The 14,026-nt window shown below is 39.5% G+C and overlaps 4 protein-coding genes across 5 annotated transcripts; 1 reads left to right on the top strand and 3 right to left on the bottom strand.

The window, feature by feature from the left end:
* Positions 1-1,067: 1,067 nt before the first annotated feature.
* Tudor2 (TUDOR-SN protein 2) lies at positions 1,068-6,834 on the top strand. The gene is made up of 16 exons (NM_125572.3): positions 1,068-1,369; positions 1,858-2,035; positions 2,147-2,221; positions 2,322-2,438; positions 2,538-2,645; positions 2,931-3,137; positions 3,226-3,441; positions 3,523-3,630; positions 3,883-4,053; positions 4,146-4,343; positions 4,430-4,996; positions 5,092-5,286; positions 5,371-5,451; positions 5,564-5,758; positions 5,852-6,229; positions 6,324-6,834. The coding sequence occupies exons 2-16, from the start codon at positions 1,877-1,879 to the stop codon at positions 6,504-6,506; spliced, it is 2,958 nt and encodes a 985-aa protein (NP_200986.1). The 5' UTR covers positions 1,068-1,369; positions 1,858-1,876; the 3' UTR covers positions 6,507-6,834.
* Positions 6,835-6,927: 93 nt separating this feature from the next.
* CNX1 (calnexin 1) lies at positions 6,928-9,765 on the bottom strand. Its single transcript, NM_125573.4, has 6 exons — positions 9,421-9,765; positions 9,251-9,320; positions 7,824-8,953; positions 7,654-7,725; positions 7,466-7,576; positions 6,928-7,381 (listed from the first exon to the last, which is right to left on the bottom strand). Exons 1-6 carry the CDS (start codon positions 9,505-9,507, stop codon positions 7,259-7,261), a joined length of 1,593 nt encoding a protein of 530 aa, NP_200987.1. The 5' UTR covers positions 9,508-9,765; the 3' UTR covers positions 6,928-7,258.
* An 86-nt stretch (positions 9,766-9,851) lies between these two features.
* On the bottom strand, positions 9,852-11,480 carry AT5G61800 (Pentatricopeptide repeat (PPR) superfamily protein). Its single transcript, NM_125574.3, has one exon. It carries the CDS (start codon positions 11,416-11,418, stop codon positions 9,919-9,921), a length of 1,500 nt encoding a protein of 499 aa, NP_200988.1. The 5' UTR covers positions 11,419-11,480; the 3' UTR covers positions 9,852-9,918.
* On the bottom strand, positions 11,439-13,849 carry APC1 (Mitochondrial substrate carrier family protein). 2 transcript variants are annotated; one of them, NM_125575.4, is made up of 4 exons: positions 13,207-13,849; positions 12,129-12,902; positions 11,969-12,059; positions 11,439-11,885 (listed from the first exon to the last, which is right to left on the bottom strand). In NM_125575.4, the coding sequence occupies exons 1-4, from the start codon at positions 13,598-13,600 to the stop codon at positions 11,708-11,710; spliced, it is 1,437 nt and encodes a 478-aa protein (NP_568940.1). In that variant the 5' UTR covers positions 13,601-13,849; the 3' UTR covers positions 11,439-11,707. The 2 variants fall into 2 exon arrangements, with proteins under 2 accessions (NP_568940.1, NP_001032121.1); NM_001037044.2 differs by having other exon boundaries at positions 11,484-11,885; positions 12,129-12,882; positions 13,182-13,735.
* Positions 13,850-14,026: the final 177 nt, after the last annotated feature.

Consider the following 14,026-nt stretch of genomic DNA (forward strand, 5'->3'; position numbering starts at 1 on the left):
TTGGGTTACCCATTTTGACACCCCTAAAGATATCACACCCTAAAGATATCACAATCTAAATAAAATTGAGAAAGAAGACGTTTTTTTGACAATATGAAAATATGAGCTAAGTTTCATCGCGTCACTTTTTGATTTATAACTGTTGATTTAATTTGTTATTTTTACCAAAAAAAAAAGAAAAGAGGTTATATGGAAAATGACTAGTAGCTAATCGTATTAGCGTTGACAACGGATAGTGTGATATATATATATATATAGTCGGACGATTAGCTAGCTCATAAAGCTAAGTGACAAAACTAATTATCAACGGTGAATGAGATTGGTCGGCAAGTAGGTAGAGCGTGGACAGATCAATTTTCAGACAGAATTCAAAGTATTAATGACCAATTTGATACCCTTGAATGAAGAACCAAACTAATTAAAACGTGCAAGGAAAAAAACGTGTATCTCCTCCTCGTGTATTCACACCTCCTATTTAATTTATCATGGATTTATTACTTATATTAATTGCAGATATGTTTTTCCTCAAAATCACATGCAATTGTTTCCTCATTCTTCAACAAATTAATATTACGCTTACTACTATTTCTCATTTCAAACTTGGTCAAATTTACATATTCAGTTAAGACAAAATAAAATTATATAGTTAATATTTTCCAACAAATTAAAAATATACATTTATATTAATATATATATATATATACTATTGTTTTGGTAACGTTATCTAGTTTCCTATCAAAATAATTTTAAATGTTACATTAAAAATACAAAAATACATTTGTTACAAAATGGTTTGTATTGCTATATTATAAGAAAGAAATACATAGAATTGAGTTGTTGACAAAAAAAAACATAGAATTGATTTAATGTAGCTTAAAAAAAGAACATAACTTTTTTAAAATTTGTTTTCACCACATAACTTTTTTAAAAAAGTTTACAAAACCCATATTTTTCTAAGAAAGATAAACAAGTGTAGTAAATAATTTAAATTTTTTTTCTTCAAAATAAACTATTTTCTGCGAAATTAAATCTAAAATATTTAATGGCATAAAGAGGTAAATAAATGAAAAGTATTAGGGTAAAATTACATATATAAGTATAATATCCGATTTCTCTCATGATGTCCTTGTTTATATTTCATCCACCTCTCCTCTGCACAATCTTCTTCTTCTCAGCTCTCTCTCTCTCAATCTCGAGATCCGTTCTCTTTAAATCTGTCTCTTTCTCTTCAATCTCATTGTCTTTGAGCTCTTTTGTTGAGATCAATCTCAGATTGAAATCAATCATCATAGACAATTAAGTTTTGATTTACGTTTTTTTTTTAATTTCTTCATCAGATCTAGTTTTTACCAATAACGGATAAATTCAGGTATGTTCATCATCGTAGATCTATCTCTGTCTATTGATTCAAATTGGATGTATTTAGATTCAATCCTGATCTGATCTTTTGGCTTTTTGCGATCGCAAGTTTTGATTGGTGAGAATTCGTTTTTTTCTAGCTCGATCGAACTCTGTAGTGTAGATCGAGACGAATGTAGAGTTTCGTGATTCGTTTTTGGTTATATGATGTTATGTTTTAATTGATGCATGTGAGTTTTTTTTGTTTTTTTTTTGTGTGTGTGTTGTGATTCATTGATCTGTGAGAAAAGTTTTCTGAATCATGGTTGTGTTTATTGATTTGTTGGAGTATGAATCATAGAAGAACCAATGCAATCATTTTGAAAAGGAAAACAACCTTTTTTAAAAAACTTTATTCTCATTTCGCGAGTGTTTTTAGTGATTGTGGTAAGTGGGTAACCTTTTTGATGTTAGGATTACTATTGTTTGATGTTTTTTTTTTCATTGTTTATCGTGCAGGTCTTAGCCAATCACCAACATGGCGACTGGGGCAGCAACTGAGAACCAGTGGCTCAAAGGGAGAGTGAAGGCTGTTACCTCCGGAGACTGCTTGGTGATCACGGCTTTGACCCACAACAGAGCTGGCCCACCTCCGGAAAAGACCATCACTCTTTCTTCTCTTATGGCTCCTAAGATGGTCAGCTTTGTTAAAAAAGCATTCCTTTTCACAACTCTTTTTACTAACAAAAGTTTTCAATTTCATAGCTACTTATTATGTTTCTCATTGTTTGGTTTGCCTTTGTTTCAGGCTCGCAGAGGAGGTATAGATGAGCCTTTTGCATGGGAAAGCAGGGAGTTTCTAAGGAAGCTTTGCATTGGAAAGGTGCTTTGTTTAAACTCTTTATCACTTATGTGTTATAAGTTATGGAATTGAAAAGTTTTCTTCATATTAACAGTTTAAACCTTTTTTTTTTCTTGAGCAGGAGGTTGCTTTCAAAGTGGATTACAAAGTGGAAGCAATTGCCGGAAGAGAATTTGGCTCTGTTTACCTTGGTAACGAAAATCTTGCGAAGCTTGTTGTTCAAAATGGCTGGGCAAAGGTGATTACCGCTTTATTTCATAGATAGCCTTGTCTAAGGTATGATGCTCGCATCAGCTTTCTCATACGGTGGAGGAATGCTTGTACTTTATATGCACAGGTCAGACGGCCAGGTCAGCAGAATCAGGATAAGGTTAGTCCTTACATTGCGGAGCTGGAACAGCTTGAAGAGCAGGCTCAGCAGGAAGGATTTGGTCGTTGGAGCAAGGTTGGTGTCTCTTAGTCTGTTTCTCTAAATTTGGTTTATCAAAACACGTCTAGAGTTCAGTACTGAGGAAAAACTTGTTGGGCTGTCGAAGTTTCTAAACCAGTGGTATAATTCTATCTATTGTCTACTCAAAATATGGGGAACAAACTTGAAGTTATTTGGGTTTTTATCTCTGTGGGATTCTCCTGAGAGTTTTATTATTATATATCTTCCACTGAAATTGACTTGGGAGAGTTTGACATCTGTATTTGATCTTGATTTGGTGATGGAATTAACTTGATACAGGTTCCTGGTGCTGCTGAGGCATCTATCAGAAATCTTCCTCCTTCTGCCGTTGGAGATTCTGGCAATTTTGATGCCATGGGTCTTTTAGCCGCAAGTAAAGGCAAACCCATGGAAGGTATTGTTGAGCAAGTCCGTGATGGCAGCACCATTCGGGTTTATCTTCTTCCGGAATTTCAGTTTGTTCAAGTATTTGTTGCTGGACTCCAGGTATGTTATCTTGTTTCCTTGTTTTTACTGCGTGAGGAGTTGACATTTTAATTTCATGGTGTAAGAGTGCTGGAAATTTTCTATGTAGGCTCCATCGATGGGAAGGAGACAATCAACACAAGAAGCTGTCGTTGATCCTGATGTTACAGCAACTTCGAATGGAGATGCTTCTGCTGAGACGCGTGGCCCTCTAACAACAGCTCAGAGACTTGCTGCCTCAGCAGCATCGTCTGTTGAGGTTTCCTCTGATCCGTTTGCAATGGAAGCCAAGTACTTTACTGAGCTTCGTGTGCTTAATAGAGATGTAAGGAGGTTTTACAACAAATTAACTTACACGTATCTGTATTTGACATTTAGATGATCTAAGTTGAGCTGGATTGTGCAGGTTCGTATTGTTCTTGAAGGCGTTGACAAGTTCAACAATCTGATTGGGTCAGTATACTATTCCGATGGGGATACAGTTAAAGACTTGGGTTTGGAGCTGGTTGAAAATGTACGTGCCTAAACTAGATGGTTATTTGGTTTTCGACATGATTACATATTGAACTAATTGGCCAACAAAGCTTGGCTTTGCCACAACGATGCTGGCGTAACTTAAAGATATAAGATTAACGTTGACCTGTTACTTAGTTTGTGGTTTTCTTGGTAGATTTGATACAGCAGTTGTGATATACGAAATGCAAATATAATCTTTGGATGGTGTTGAATAAAAGTTGTGACACTGGCTACTATTCCTTTTGCTCAGGGTCTTGCTAAGTACGTTGAGTGGAGTGCCAACATGTTGGATGAAGAAGCCAAAAAGAAATTGAAAGCTACAGAACTTCAATGCAAGAAAAACCGGGTGAAAATGTGGGCAAACTACGTCCCTCCAGCTAGCAACTCCAAGGCAATTCATGACCAGAATTTTACCGGAAAGGTAATATTTGCTTGCACACATTTCTTGGTAAATATATTTCCTTCCGCACATTTCACCAGTTCTTAGTTCTTACTAGTTTGTACTCTCTTCAGGTAGTGGAAGTTGTGAGCGGGGACTGCTTAGTAGTTGCTGATGATTCTATCCCATTCGGGAGCCCAATGGCGGAGCGCAGAGTTTGTCTTTCCAGTATCAGGTCTCCTAAAATGGGTAACCCACGCAGAGAGGAGAAACCTGCCCCTTATGCGCGCGAAGCCAAGGAGTTTCTGAGACAAAAGCTTATCGGAATGGAGGTATCTATTGCGTTGTGCCTTCTTACTTAAATCATCTCGGTGTGCCACACAGGTCACGATCACTGACATCCATTTTCCCGGTTCAGGTTATTGTTCAAATGGAATACTCAAGGAAGATTAGCCCAGGAGATGGTGTTACTACTTCTGGAGCTGGTGATAGGGTCATGGATTTCGGCTCAGTGTTCCTTCCATCTCCTACCAAGGGTGATACAGCTGTAGCAGCTGCAGCAACTCCTGGAGCGAATATTGCTGAACTCATTATTTCCCGTGGCTTAGGGACTGTGGTTCGACATCGTGACTTTGAAGAGAGGTCGAACCATTATGACGCTCTCCTGGCTGCTGAAGCTCGTGCTATTGCTGGGAAGAAGAATATCCATTCTGCAAAGGATTCTCCAGCCCTACACATTGCAGACCTGACTGTGGCCTCGGCCAAGAAGGCTAAAGATTTCCTGCCATCCCTGCAGAGAATCAACCAGATATCTGCCGTTGTGGAATATGTGCTAAGTGGACATCGGTTCAAGCTATACATTCCAAAAGAATCGTGCAGCATTGCCTTTGCATTCTCTGGTGTCAGATGTCCTGGCCGTGGCGAACCCTATTCGGAAGAAGCTATTGCTTTAATGAGACGTAAGATCATGCAGAGAGATGTCGAGGTAATATGGACATATTACGCCAAAGATACATCTCAATTTTTCTTTCTTCTCTTTTCTTTTCTATGAAACTTACATAGTTTCTTATAATCACATAGATTGTAGTTGAAAATGTGGATAGAACCGGTACTTTCTTGGGATCAATGTGGGAGAAAAACTCAAAGACGAACGCAGGAACATATCTTCTTGAAGCTGGCCTGGCAAAAATGCAGACTGGCTTTGGTGCAGACAGGATTCCCGAAGCTCATATTCTTGAAATGGCAGAACGATCTGCTAAAAATCAGAAACTGAAGGTAAACATCAATACATGATATATTTTACTAAAGAAATGCATCTTGTTAAAAAAACTGTACTTGCTAAACCGCATGATGTCACAGATTTGGGAAAACTATGTTGAAGGAGAGGAAGTAGTAAACGGTAGTTCTAAAGTAGAAACCAGGCAGAAGGAAACACTAAAGGTGAATTTAGCCGTATTATTCGTTCTACAAGTCATTGACCGGAATGTCTCCTTTGTCTTCGTCTAAACTAAAACCAAAACCTCAATTCACTCTTAATTGCTTAACACTTCAGGTTGTTGTTACGGAAGTACTTGGAGGCGGTCGTTTCTATGTTCAGACGGTTGGCGATCAAAAAGTAGCTTCGATTCAAAACCAGCTTGCAGCTCTGAGTCTTAAAGACGCTCCCATTATTGGATCGTTTAATCCTAAGAAGGGTGACATCGTCCTTGCACAATTTAGCCTCGATAACTCCTGGAACCGCGCAATGGTAAATTATAAAGTTTCTAAATATGCCAACCATGATTTCTTCTTTTTTTACTATCACTTATGGTTGTTTATTGTATTTCGTATTTGTGTTAAGATTGTTAATGGACCTCGAGGAGCAGTTCAATCTCCAGAGGAGGAATTTGAAGTGTTCTACATCGATTATGGAAACCAAGAAATAGTTCCGTACAGCGCAATACGCCCTGTGGACCCTTCAGTATCCTCAGCACCAGGGCTAGCACAGCTCTGCAGACTTGCCTACATAAAAGTTCCAGGCAAGGAAGAGGACTTTGGTCGTGACGCCGGAGAGTATTTGCATACCGTAACACTCGAAAGTGGTAAAGAGTTCAGGGCAGTGGTAGAGGAAAGAGATACTTCAGGAGGCAAAGTGAAGGGCCAAGGAACTGGAACTGAGCTCGTTGTAACTCTCATCGCTGTCGATGATGAGATCTCTGTCAATGCAGCAATGCTTCAGGTCAGTGCTTCGCCTTCTCTTCAACTCCTCCAAAACTTAAGAGTTAAGAGTATTGTCTGAAACCTGAGAGTGAAATGTGTTGTTATGATCACAGGAAGGAATAGCCAGGATGGAGAAACGCAGGAGATGGGAACCGAAAGACAAGCAAGCCGCTCTTGATGCTCTTGAGAAGTTCCAAGACGAAGCTCGCAAATCTAGGACCGGAATCTGGGAGTACGGAGATATCCAATCTGATGATGAGGACAATGTTCCAGTCAGGAAACCGGGTCGCGGGTAAGTTTCACACCGGTGAAAACTTTATGGTCCAAAAAGACATCATGAGGAGGAAGAGAGAATCCATCGTTTCTCTTTAAATGAGTTAAAGAAGCGAGATGATGTTTGCTCAAACTTTTTGTAACGTTTAGAACTCTTTTTTTTTTTTTCTTATCTTTTTTCTTCTTTTAATTTATCAATTTTTTTGGTTATAGACTTCAAAAGAAATTTTCTATTTAGGAGTACGAAACGAGACGATCTTCTTGTTCTTTATTTTTGCAGTTACCAAAATCGACAACATGTTTGAGCTTTCTTTATTGAGAAAATAGACGGTATATCACTTTCACTTATTCATTCTCCTTTTCTGACTCTATTATTCTCTTTTTCATTCCTAGTGGTTGATATCGCTAAAAGCGATTCTATTCTGCTAAGTGTACAACTTCTGTAATTTATAGCTAACACTCTTTCAATCTTCCCAAAACTTTCGTTATAAAAACTCTTTTGATTCAAATAAGAAAACTCTAATGTTTCAAGCAACCAGTTGTTACTACTGAAGGGGATGAAAAAGAAATAGAAGCTACAATTTGGCTGTCAACAAACCGTCTTCACATACATATTCCTCCTTTCTTTTCTTCGCCCAAAGACAAAAATTTCTCAAACTTGGTGTTACACCATTATAGGCTACAGCAGAAAACAACATTCAACCCAAAACCAAAAACAGAAAAATAAATCTGAACTTTTCTTTCACATCTTCGAAAACTACTTTAAAATCTTGTTCTAATTATCACGTCTCGGTTGCCTTTTGCGTGGTGCCGCGGTTTCTTCCTTCTTCTCCGCCTCATCCCCACTCTTTGAACTCTCCGCTACTTCTGGTTTCTTCTTTTCCACAGGTGCCGCCGCCTATAATACCATATTTATTAGATTCTTCTCACTATCCACAAATGACCATTGTGCATAAAACTCTTTATGGAATTTTGTTTTTACCTTTTTGCCACCAAAGATAAGCTTGAGGAAGAGCGAGAAGAATACAACCACAATGGCGACGAGGACACCAATGGTTAAGTTTGGTTGTTGCTCGGCTTTCTCAATCAGTTCCTACAAAACACACATTTCACATCATCACTCAAGGTCGAGTCATCAACAAATCACATGGTAAATGAGGGAGAACTTACCGTGATCTTAGACTTGTAGGCACTTAGGAAAGATAAATCTGCAACCTTGTTCAAGAGGTCGAATACAACCTTCTGCAATATCATGCACATAAATACAGCGGTAAGTATTTATACATAAAGCTTTATAATATATCAATATTAAGTTTAATTATGGGGAAAAATCAATTTACCTGGTAGCTCTTGAGACCATCTGCAGAGCCAGCAGCTTCCTCTTCTGCCTTTTGTTTCTCTTTCTCAACATCGAATTTGGGCTTCCAAGTGGTCTGTCTGTAAGTCTCAGCGACCTTCTCGTCTTTCGCTATCAAGATGTTGTCAAACAAGATACCATCTTGCATTGTCCAGATCTCAATACCGATGGCTGCAATGGGTTCGTAATCGGGTCTGTCTAGCTCAAAGTAGTCAGGGTTAGGGATATCTCTGGGTTTCCAGATTCCCTTGTAAGCCGGGTTATCAATAAGAGGTGAGCTCCATTTGCCCTTGTAAGCAGGATTCCTCTTCATTGGTCTCTTCCATTCACCACAACCAGGTGCTGCTTCACACTTGGGGTTGTCAATTTTAGGAGCCTCCCACATACCATCTTCCTCATCATCCCAATCTTCAGGCTTGGTCGCTTCGGGGTCGTCGACCTCCTCAGGCTCATCATCTAACCATCCTTCGGGTTTCTCAGCTTCCTCATCTTCAATCTCCATAGGTGCATCCTCATCCCAGTCCTCAGGCTTCACGGCATTTGGATCAGGAATCTTGGCTCTTTCGTCCCAATCCTCTGGTTTCTTGTCTTCAGGGTCAGGGATGGTCTTGGCAGGGATCAATGCAGGCTCAAAGTCTTCACCAGAGAGTAAATTGGCCTTTTTCTTCTCCTCTCCATCAACCAAAATTCTAACCTCGTTGTCGGGTTTCAAGATGGCGGTGTAGACATGGGAAAGCTTGTCATAAGGAACAGAGGGAGGGAACTTCAGATGGTGTTCAACGTACTCGCCACTCTTGGGATTCTTGTGCTTCAAGATGAAATGCACTTTGTTCGTACCTCCACACTTGTCAGGCCCAAACATGATAGAGTAAGGGGATTCACTATCGAATCCCTGAGGTGTCCATCCAGCTTCCTGAGGACGGAGGTACTTCAAGTAAGCACCACCACACTCAAGTCCTTCCTGGAAACGAACCTCGTACTGAAGAACAACAGTTCCTTCCTTGAGGTTTAGAGGCTCGTCAAGCTCTTTCACAATTCCATACTTCCTAGCCTTCTCACTCACGAGAAGTCCATAATCCTCATGTCCTTCACTCTTTGCATGCTTCCATACACCTGAAACAGATAAAATCGTCTTTAACAAGAAGCTTCAATGCAAAAATGGAAAATCATCAACAACTTCAAGTCTTCAACAAGAGGAACATATTCGATTTGATAACCAAAAAAGCACCAAATCAGAATTGATTAACATCCACATAGTCAGATTTGATTCAAACTACTCGATTTGATTCCTCTATAATGTTGAGTGCAATACATCACAGTAAGTAAGTAGTAATTGAATTCCAAATACAGATATAGATCAGAACGATACACTAACTACAATGCAGTGGGAATTCAAAGACAATAATATACCTTCGTAATCACTATTCTTCGAAACGATCCAGCGGCCATCAAAAGGCTCATCGAACGATTCATACAGAACCTGAAACAGAAACGAGAATCCAAAACCAAACGAACTCAGCTAAACAATGATCGATCTAAATCTTCGGATCTACAAAGAACAGAGGAAGAATCGAAATTACCGTTTGATCGTCACAGTAGCAAAGCTTCTGGAACGAAACGAAAGCTAAGAGAAGCAAAAACACGGAAAATAGTTGCCGTTGTCTCATTCTCGGAATCTCTAAAATGCAAAAGGAAACCTCAGGCTTAGATCTAAATCGGTGATAAGCCGGAGAAGTAGATCGGAACAAAAATCCCTCGTGAAGGAGAAAGAGTGATATGTATTTTTCGGTTTCTCTGAATAAATTATATATTCAATCCCGTAGACCCGGTCGAGTGTGTCATTTTGTTGTTTCCACCAATCAAATCTCTCGCCACGCGAAGCTAACCAATCATAACAGGCCACGTCATTCAAAAGCGAGCTCTTCTACGTGCACTGTTATTTTGCTATATACGTACGTACACATTTAACAGCTAGTTGAGCATAGTTATTGGGCCTGGGCCATTAAAGTTTTTAAGTCCTTACTCTTAATGATTGTTACATTAGTAATCATAGTTTATTAATTTTAATTAAATCCAAACTATGACAAAACTTTACTAAATCCAACATTCTTCTTCACTTTCTTGTCTCTGTCTATTATTTCTCTAACCTTAACTACTTCCTCCCATCTCTCTGCGTTTGCATACATTTCCACCATAACTTTATACACTCCTCCATCTTCGGGACTCAACGCCTTGACTCGATTTGCGGCTTTCTCCGCGATCTCTATGTTCCCGTGGATTCTGCATCCGCCTAACAAACCGCTCCATGCTAAGAGTTTCTCTCTGTTTCCTCCATCTTTAGGCATTTGCTCGATCATTTCCGCTGCTTCTTCGATCAATCCTGCTCTTCCAAGCAAATCCGCCATACACCCGTAATGCTTCATCTCTCTATTAACATCATACAAAGATCTCATTTGGTCAAAAAGGTTCCTGGCTTCATCAACTAGACCAGAATGGCTGCAACCCACTAAAACACTTATGAAGGTTACTCCGTCTGGTTTGATTCCAGAACTAACCATCTTACGGAAGTAATCAACCGTTAGCTCACCGTTACCGTGCATTGCAAGACCAGTGATCATTGCATTCCATGTGAATAAAGTTTTATCTGAACATAATTCGAAGATCTCCATCGCTGTATCGATGAAACCACATTTTGCATAGAAATCCACCAATCCAGTAGCTAAGAAGGAATCAATGAAAAGTCTCTTCCTTTTCGTGTAATCATGAATAGCTTTCCCTTTTTGCCAATCCCCTGATTGTGCACAAGCTGAAAGAGTTGAAACAATGGCGACATTATCGGGTTTTAGACCCAAAGCAACCATCTCGTCGAAGAGTTTGATTGCTTCTCTGCAATGATTCATCTGCGCATAACCAGAAATGAGACTATTCCACGAAACCAAATCACGTAAGGGCATTGAATCAAACAACTCTCTTGCACGAACAATCTCACGTGCCTTCACTAACCCGTCGATCAACACATTGTAGGTAACAACATCTCTTTGAGGATTTTCGTCGAACAGTTGCAAGGCACTATCGATTGGAGCAATCAATGAGTAAACACGAATCAGAGTGTTCAAAGTGAACAAATCAGATAACAATCCGAATCTCAAAGCTTGACAATGCAGAGTCTTGACTAATGTAAGATCACCATTCTTCTTTGCTGCACAAGCCTTGAATACGAAAGGGAAAGTGTGGAAATCTGGAGGAACAGAGCGACGTCGCATCTCGACGAAGAAACGTTTAGAAGACAGAGACGACGGCTCATGAAGCGTACAAATCCTAATGATCGTATTGAAACAAAACGTTGAAGGGTTTGTGATGAATCTGAAAACTGAAGTCGCGTAGCTCACGACCTCCTTCGACGCCGACGCAGACGGTGAAATAGAGGTGATGGCGAAGAGGACATTGGCGAAAACAGAGTTTTGTTTGAAATCATTAGAGATTCTGCCGGAAGTGATGAATTGGGCATGAAACTGATGCAGATGTTTAAGGGTTCTACACAGCTTCAAGAGATATGAACAACTACTATAATTTATCATTCAGTTGATCAAAGAGCTTCACCAGATCCTCTAAAGTTTTCTCTTTTAAAGGGAAACGAACGATTTAGCATAAAAACTATTTTCTTAAGAAATGAGTGTTTATGGACTCACCAAACTACTAAAGAAGAATCAAGAATCAATCAGATCAAGTTACATTTTCTACACTCGAATGACCTTTACCGAATCCAAAAAAAGGAAAACGGAAAGCTCAAGTTTTTTTTTTGTCGTCACCATCAAGGAGTTTTCACTGTATCTCTCTGTGAACACAACATTAGGTTTCTTGCTTTTTTTAATCAAGGGCAAGATTTTTCTTCATAGCTTCGTAGACAAGGTACGAAATGCTTGCGGAAGGAATGACTTTGAAGAAGTTGGGGAAGATTCCTCTGTAAAAACCTTTTAGACCTTCGCCTCTTAGCGTTTTCAGAAACTCTTGGCCCATGCTTGTTTTTGAGCTATCAGCTTGCATTCTGATGATAAATGACTAAACTCAGTTTCAAACCAAAACGAAGAAATAGATAAACTCAAAAAGCTAAAGATTGTGAGTTTTTACCTTGTTCTTATGACCTGTAATGGGTAAACACACGATGCTCCAAGAGCTCCAGAAGTCATTCCACATCCCAGTTGTATCAAAGGACCTGGCTCTGCACATCATATACGGTTTAGTATCATGAGAAATATCAAGAACTTTCAAGGCACGATAAGTAACTAACCCGCAGTGTCATGAAGAAAATGTGCCCTTGATAAGTCTTTAAGAGTTTCGTAAGCAGCAAGGTCAATTCCTGCGTAAGGGATAATCCCAATTAGAGAAGGACAAAGACCCCTGTAAAAAGCTCGGGGTCCTTCTTGAATCCAAATATCCTTTGTGAGTTTCCACAGCTTTGGTGTCCCAACTTCACTCACAAAAGTCTGTAACCGAGTCTTCACGAGATCCATAGGATAAATAGCTGTTTGAGCCACTGCACCAGCCAATCCACCAGCCAAAAGCCTCCCGCTTGTACCAATGTCACCATCCGCTCCCCCAATTATTGGTTTCAGCATTTCATAAGCAGCAAACTTTATAGCGCTTTCAGGAGCGACTTTCGCTACATTTAACCCATTACCTCTGAAGAAACCCAACAACTTATCTTCTCTCCATATTTTCTTAATGGTCGGGACAACACCCAAATTTGTCCGTTGAACTTGCAGAGCAACTTTCAGACGGTCCAGAGGCGCAGTTGCGGTTCTAGAAACAGCCCCTGCTATTCCTCCCGCGAGAAGTAATTTGCTTCTTTGAGCGTGTGCACTTATACCATCTGGTATAACAGCTTGCTCTCCAATGTCTATTAAGCATACTCTTTCCCAGTGATGATAAATGTTCTCAATTGTAGCTTCATGAGGGTTTAGCAAAAGAAAATCCCTCCACTCCTCAAAAGTTATAATTCCGTTGTTGTCCTTATCAACATGCTCCATAAAAGAAGCAAGTTCCTCATCTTTGATTTTAATGCCTACAAGACCATAACTGTGAAGTTAATTTACTCACAACCAACGGTTTTGCAAACAAGGGCTATGTCAAAGGAATGGCAGACATTGTTAATACGTTGAGAATCTACAAATCAAGACATTTCAATTTTCAAGGGATCAACGAACAACAACACACAAATTCAAGTCACCAACCAATCTATCAGTAACTAACAATTTAAGCAAAATCCACAACCATAAACCCATAAAAGTTTCCTCTTTTGCTTATGGAAGATAGTTGCAAAGTAACAGTAGAAGAATGGAACAGTATAAGAATCAAAAATCACATACCAGCTTTATCAAGAGCCTCCCAAAGCTCCGCTGGACAAATGTCGCCATTGTGTTCAATATCAATGGCCTGAAAAATCTTGTACAACTCAAGCTCTTTAGCATCCATGTAACGACGAAACTCCTGGTAGTCCACACGCCCATCTCGATTCGAGTCGCAGACTTTAAGAAAATCACTAGCGTACCTATACTTTGGAGGAATACTAAGCGAAGACAAACCTTTCTCGATCTGGGTATCGTCTAAGAACCCTAACTTCGAATTGTCGAAGAATTCGAACAGTTTTTGAATCCTGATCTCTCTCTTCTCCTTGGTCTCTCGTAATGCCACCAACACGTGCTCCATTGTTGCTTCTACGGGCTTCTTACCCGGATTTTGCTTGGATTTCTCTGCCTCCATTGCTGGTTAACGATCAATCGAGAAACCCAGATGAGCAAAATTGGAAAGCTTTCAAGTTTCAACAGTTTTGGACGATTCTATGGTCCCTTCATTCTTGGAAGAAAAAAGAATTTCGGAAATAATCAAAATCAGAATTCAAAAATGAAATTTATTTGGACAAAACTTTTGTCTCTGAGATTTGAGGTCGGTGAGCAAAAAATATCTGCCTCAAATCTTCCATGGACAGCTGGAGTCTCCATTATTGTTCGTGGACCACTCAAAACTGTTTCCGACATATATGACACACAAAAAACACCAGTCAAATAAAACCGGTCTAGTTTGAGTGAATCACAGCAACGAGTCAGTTTTCACCGGTTTAGCTGCTTTGAACGAGAACAATATCTGGGTTGAACCAGAACAGTGACGGTAAAAGTTTTTTTTTATAAC

The sequence above is a fragment of the Arabidopsis thaliana genome, chromosome 5 (assembly GCF_000001735.4).
Source record: "Arabidopsis thaliana chromosome 5, partial sequence".
In the NCBI taxonomy this organism is placed as follows: domain Eukaryota; kingdom Viridiplantae; phylum Streptophyta; class Magnoliopsida; order Brassicales; family Brassicaceae; genus Arabidopsis; species Arabidopsis thaliana.

What these genes read in the sequence shown, in the direction of transcription:
- Tudor2 (NM_125572.3), top strand. Translation starts at nt 1,877, where the DNA reads ATGGCGACTGGGGCAGCAACTGAGAACCAGTGGCTCAAAGGGAGAGTG. An exon ending in TCATGCAGAGAGATGTCGAG is followed by an intron (nt 4,997 to 5,091) that starts GTAATATGGACA and finishes ATAATCACATAG; the next exon opens with ATTGTAGTTGAAAATGTGGA. An exon ending in TCAATGCAGCAATGCTTCAG is followed by an intron (nt 6,230 to 6,323) that starts GTCAGTGCTTCG and finishes TTATGATCACAG; the next exon opens with GAAGGAATAGCCAGGATGGA.
- CNX1 (NM_125573.4), bottom strand. Translation starts at nt 9,507, where the DNA reads ATGAGACAACGGCAACTATTTTCCGTGTTTTTGCTTCTCTTAGCTTTC. An exon ending in CCTACAAGTCTAAGATCACG is followed by an intron (nt 7,577 to 7,653) that starts GTAAGTTCTCCC and finishes TGTGTTTTGTAG; the next exon opens with GAACTGATTGAGAAAGCCGA. An exon ending in TTATCTTTGGTGGCAAAAAG is followed by an intron (nt 7,382 to 7,465) that starts GTAAAAACAAAA and finishes ATGGTATTATAG; the next exon opens with GCGGCGGCACCTGTGGAAAA.
- AT5G61800 (NM_125574.3), bottom strand. Translation starts at nt 11,418, where the DNA reads ATGATAAATTATAGTAGTTGTTCATATCTCTTGAAGCTGTGTAGAACC.
- APC1 (NM_125575.4), bottom strand. Translation starts at nt 13,600, where the DNA reads ATGGAGGCAGAGAAATCCAAGCAAAATCCGGGTAAGAAGCCCGTAGAA. An exon ending in TTTTCTTCATGACACTGCGG is followed by an intron (nt 12,060 to 12,128) that starts GTTAGTTACTTA and finishes TATGATGTGCAG; the next exon opens with AGCCAGGTCCTTTGATACAA. An exon ending in TTACAGGTCATAAGAACAAG is followed by an intron (nt 11,886 to 11,968) that starts GTAAAAACTCAC and finishes ATTTATCATCAG; the next exon opens with AATGCAAGCTGATAGCTCAA.